At 38.0% G+C, this 4,439-nt stretch overlaps 1 protein-coding gene across 1 annotated transcript; it reads left to right on the top strand.

The window, feature by feature from the left end:
* The first annotated feature begins 1,445 nt into the window (after positions 1–1,445).
* LOC131052355 (hydroquinone glucosyltransferase) lies at positions 1,446–4,078 on the top strand. Its single transcript, XM_057987010.2, has 2 exons — positions 1,446–3,346; positions 3,601–4,078. Exon 1 carries the CDS (start codon positions 1,539–1,541, stop codon positions 3,012–3,014), a length of 1,476 nt encoding a protein of 491 aa, XP_057842993.2. The 5' UTR covers positions 1,446–1,538; the 3' UTR covers positions 3,015–3,346; positions 3,601–4,078.
* Positions 4,079–4,439: the final 361 nt, after the last annotated feature.

Here is a 4,439-nt window from a genome sequence, read left to right as displayed (position 1 = left end):
TTAATTTTTTATAAATATTGTCATTCCTTCATCATTTTAATACCAATCACTCTTTATGCAAAATGACTATGTCAAAATATATTGTTGATGAAATTTAGTGTTATGTTGTTGAGTCACATCCATGTTCCTAACAAGTGAATTTATATTATCTTGAGGTTTGACATGATTGTTAAATAGGGTCATCTTCATTGCCATCTTTGAGAAAGCTTTAAGAAAAGAAAAAATAGTGGAGAATAGCCTCATCTTCATTGCAATCTTTTCAAATGATTATGCAAACTTTGCTTGGCATTTTGAAAAACTAAAAAAATGTGAAAATGTGGATCCACATTAATTATCCCCTTGTTTTACGTTTCAATCTTCAAGTTTTTTCTATCTTGAGAAGGACAAGAACACTAGAAGATATTGTATACATATCTCTTGAAAATTAATAAGTAGACATGCATGTCAATTGCACATATTTCAATATTTTGATAAAACTATTACCACCGGTTCATGATTTATCAAAGGTATAACCAGTGCCATACCTCCAATAACTTCCTTGTTGATGCATCAATGACTAATTGATTCACATACCATCACACAGGTAAACTCATATGCTTGTAAGCTCCAACCATCATACACAAAATGACTATGATCATTAATTTTCAAACTAGAAAGCCCACACTATATAAAGTACAACAAATGATATGCATACGTATATGTAATTGTTAGTGATTGCTGCATAAACTCATATTAATTGACTTTCAATCAATCTGTCATGTGCCAACAATTTAAAATCACTCACATGTATCCTTAAGAAAATACGTTGAATGCAACATTTCATTTACTTCAAAATCTAAAAGTCACCTTTGTGACTTCTTCGTATTAGGTGGAATGTTAAGGGACCCTCAAGAACAAAAAAGAGCATATATTTTATTGCCAACTCTCGATGTAATGCTACAAAACTTTTCTCAGCGTTATTTGTCTGAAAGGTACTACACGTGTTGATCTATTCAGAGACCAACTTTCTATATTTGTGAACTGTTTGGCTGATCTGCAGTGTCTCCGATTGATACATTCAAAATATACGACATATACAAGAGATTCAGCAGATGTATGCAAAGATAGAGGTACATTGAAGGCAGACAATTATTCAAAACCGAATATCCTTTAAAATCAAATATTAAATTGATTTGATCTGATCATTATAGGTATGCTACGTTTACAAATTATTTTTAAATTTTTCGTTTGGCTTTTTCAAAAAATTCGTTTTCTGCGCATGCATGAATAGTAAAAATTATCTAATAATATTATTAGAGTTGTTGAAATAAAATATTGGAATTGAAACAAGTATGCCTCCTGTAATTTGCTTCTTAGAGTGTTACATTTTACCGTGAACGATGGGTTTCGTTATCATCCTTGTCAGCTTAAATAAGCGTTACGCCCAGATCTCTATTCTCACAGAAGAGTAGTCGTCGTTAATATTACGGAAGGCATCTTCATGCTATTACTTGAAATAGTGTAACAAGCAAACCAAATTTTGGTGGAACAAGGGCAGAATGGAGAAACACCAAGTGGGATGTGAAATTTCAAGGCCACATGTGGCACTCTATCCAACTGTGGGTTTGGGCCATCTGATTCCCTTCGTTGAGCTTGCAAGAAAGCTCGTTTCCTCCCACGGTTTCGCCGTGACCCTAATCACACCGTCCTGGAATGTTTCCCCTTCACAGACTAAATATGTTTCAGACCTCCTTTCCTCCAATCCCAACACGATCCGTCAAGTAGAGCTTCCACAGATTCCTTTCGACGAAGAAGACACCAAAGATGTCGGAAAATACTTCCTGGAACAAATAAGCAAGTCCATGCCTGCGGTGGAACAAAATCTGAGGAAACTACAACAATCCAATGGCCCTTTCTCGCCGGTCTGTGCGTTGATATCAGATTACTTCCATGTCGAAACTCTGGAAGTGACTGACTGCCTGGGCTTGCCAAATTATGTCTTGTTCACAGGTCCTGCGGCCTTCCTCTGTTTCATGTTGTGTGTCCCTCGCCTTTGTCTCTCTGACGGAAACGAGGCTCCTCCGATATCCGTGAATATACCGGGCATGAAGAAGCCCTTCCATGAGGGCGATTTTCCAGACATGTTTCACAAAAAGTCCTCTCCAATGTTTCATGGGTTCCTTCGCCTCTGCTCTCCCTTACGAGAGATGAAAGCCATTCTCATCAACACCTTTCACGATTTGGAAGCAGATACGATTCATGCGTTGCAGTCCGGAAGCGTTGGAGAAATCGACTTCCTACCGCCGGTACATGCGATTGGGCCGATTATGCGGTCGATTGATCTGCCCCAGGTGGACAAGGAGGGAGAAGAGAGCCTAAAAATGTGGCTGGATAGTCGTGCTAAGGCGTCGGTGGTGTTCGCGTCGTTTGGTACATGGGGGTTAATGTCGAGAGAACAGTTGACGGAGATTGCGTTAGGGCTTGAAGCGAGCGGGCTAAACTTTGTTTGGGTTGTGCGGGGAATTAGAAATAGTAGTAATAGTACTCCTAGTTTCAGTTCTGGTTTTGAACGGGAGTTGAGCAACGTTCTTCCTGAGGGTTTCTTGAGCCATGTTGAGGGGCGGGGACTAGTACTTCCTTCCTGGGCTCCTCAGGTTGCGATCCTTTCGCATCCCGCTGTGGGAGCTTTTGTTTCTCATTGCGGATGGAATTCTGTGCTGGAAGCTATTTCGTTTGGAGTCCCCATTGTTGCCTGGCCTCTTTATTCTGAGCAGCGAATGAATTGCTTGTTAATTGTAAATGAATGGATGGTGGGTTTGGAGGCTGTCAAGGGAGCCGATGGCTTGGTTGGCCGGGCAGAGTTGCAGAGTGTGCTGGAAAAAGTTATGCACGGAGAAGAGGGGAGATTGGCGAAGAAGAATATGGAAGAGTTGAATTTGAAAGCGAGATGGGCAGTCACAGAAAGGGAAGGAAGTTTTGCCAACATGGAAGCTGCATTCAGTGGCCTTGTAATAGCCACCGAAAACCAAACATAAGATTGCAGATTTTAGTAGAAACTGATGAGCATTTTGTTAAAAGAAATTAATTAGAAGGGTGGACAGAATTCTGGAGGTTGCTGTTATGAGATTTTTATAATTGGTTCTTTTTCACAGGCCTTCTGCTCGCGACACATTCTATTGGAATTATAATATCAACCATCGATGTCTATCAGCTATCCTGTTTCATCTCCAGTTTCTTAAGTCTCAGTATGGGTGATTCCGCTGCTCTGTCCCGTTTTTCTTTTAACTACTCCATCCAATGGGTCCTTGTGATATGGCTAGCCTCTCCATCGAATGGGCTAATAGTTTACATTGTTTATGCATGGAAGGTGAAGCTGCTCAACTTTTCTTGATATGTTAGGAGTTTGTAAATATTAATATATACTCCGTTTTCAAAAATGGGAAGCTCAAGCTTTTTGTAATGTGTCTCTACAGCAAAGAGTTGAAGCTCTTTAACAAGTTTGTTTAATTTCAATATATGTTGCAGCAGTCTTTTTGTTTCTTACTTTTCTGTTCTACTTTTCTCTATTTCTTATTTTTCTGTTCTATTTTTCTCTCTGCCTTTTCCTTCATTTGACATCAGAGTAAGGTGTTTATCAAAGCATGGTTCATCAAGTCAGAGTTATCGAAGTATAAGTGCTGAGAGCAAGATCATTGAAGTCAACAATGACAATTTTAAGCTCAAGCTTGGCAAATCCAGAAATCTCTCAATTAAAAGGTAAAATTATGATTTTTGACCAATCTCAGTAAAGGCTTTATTTTGTATTTGAGACATATGACAGCTTGTAGAGAATGGTTTCTATGAACCAGTTGATTCTACCACATATAATGCTTTATCTTAAACAATTGAGTATTTACTTATTGATGATAAAAAAAACTCAGAAGCAATCAAATTTTTAAACGTTACAGCATGAACAGAGTCAAAACAAGCAATGCATATCTTCCAAACATCATATCAAGAAATAGCCAAGGCTAAAACAATAAGATCCAAAAGTCAAGAAAAGATTTTGATATAGATTTTGAATGGGTAGAATCATTTTAACTCAAGTTAATAGATTAGTTAATCAAATTAGATTTTATGGTGATACTCTTGAATGTAAAAGTGTAGAAATAGAGGGAACATCAAATAAAACAAAATAAATTTACTATTTTATATTGAACAGAATGAACATTACATCTACCAGTCTGAGCTTCAGCACACTTGGGAACCTTTACAAGCTTCTATAGATACACAGATTCTTACTTGCTTCTATAGATGCACAGATTCTTACAGCTTCATAGCTCTTCAGGCACCATTACAAGCTTCTATAGATGCACAGATTCTTACAGCTTCATAGCTCTTTACAGTTTTGTGGAGCTGGACTCCAAAGAGTGAATAACATCCAAATTCATGCAATAGATAGAGAATTGAACAACTACGGA

This window comes from Cryptomeria japonica, chromosome 2 (genome assembly GCF_030272615.1).
Source record: "Cryptomeria japonica chromosome 2, Sugi_1.0, whole genome shotgun sequence".
NCBI classification, from domain to species: Eukaryota; Viridiplantae; Streptophyta; class Pinopsida; order Cupressales; family Cupressaceae; genus Cryptomeria; species Cryptomeria japonica.
This window is presented reverse-complemented; position numbering and strand designations above follow the sequence as displayed.

Excerpts from the sequence above, each read along its gene's own strand:
- LOC131052355 (XM_057987010.2), top strand. The coding sequence starts at position 1,539 with ATGGAGAAACACCAAGTGGGATGTGAAATTTCAAGGCCACATGTGGCA.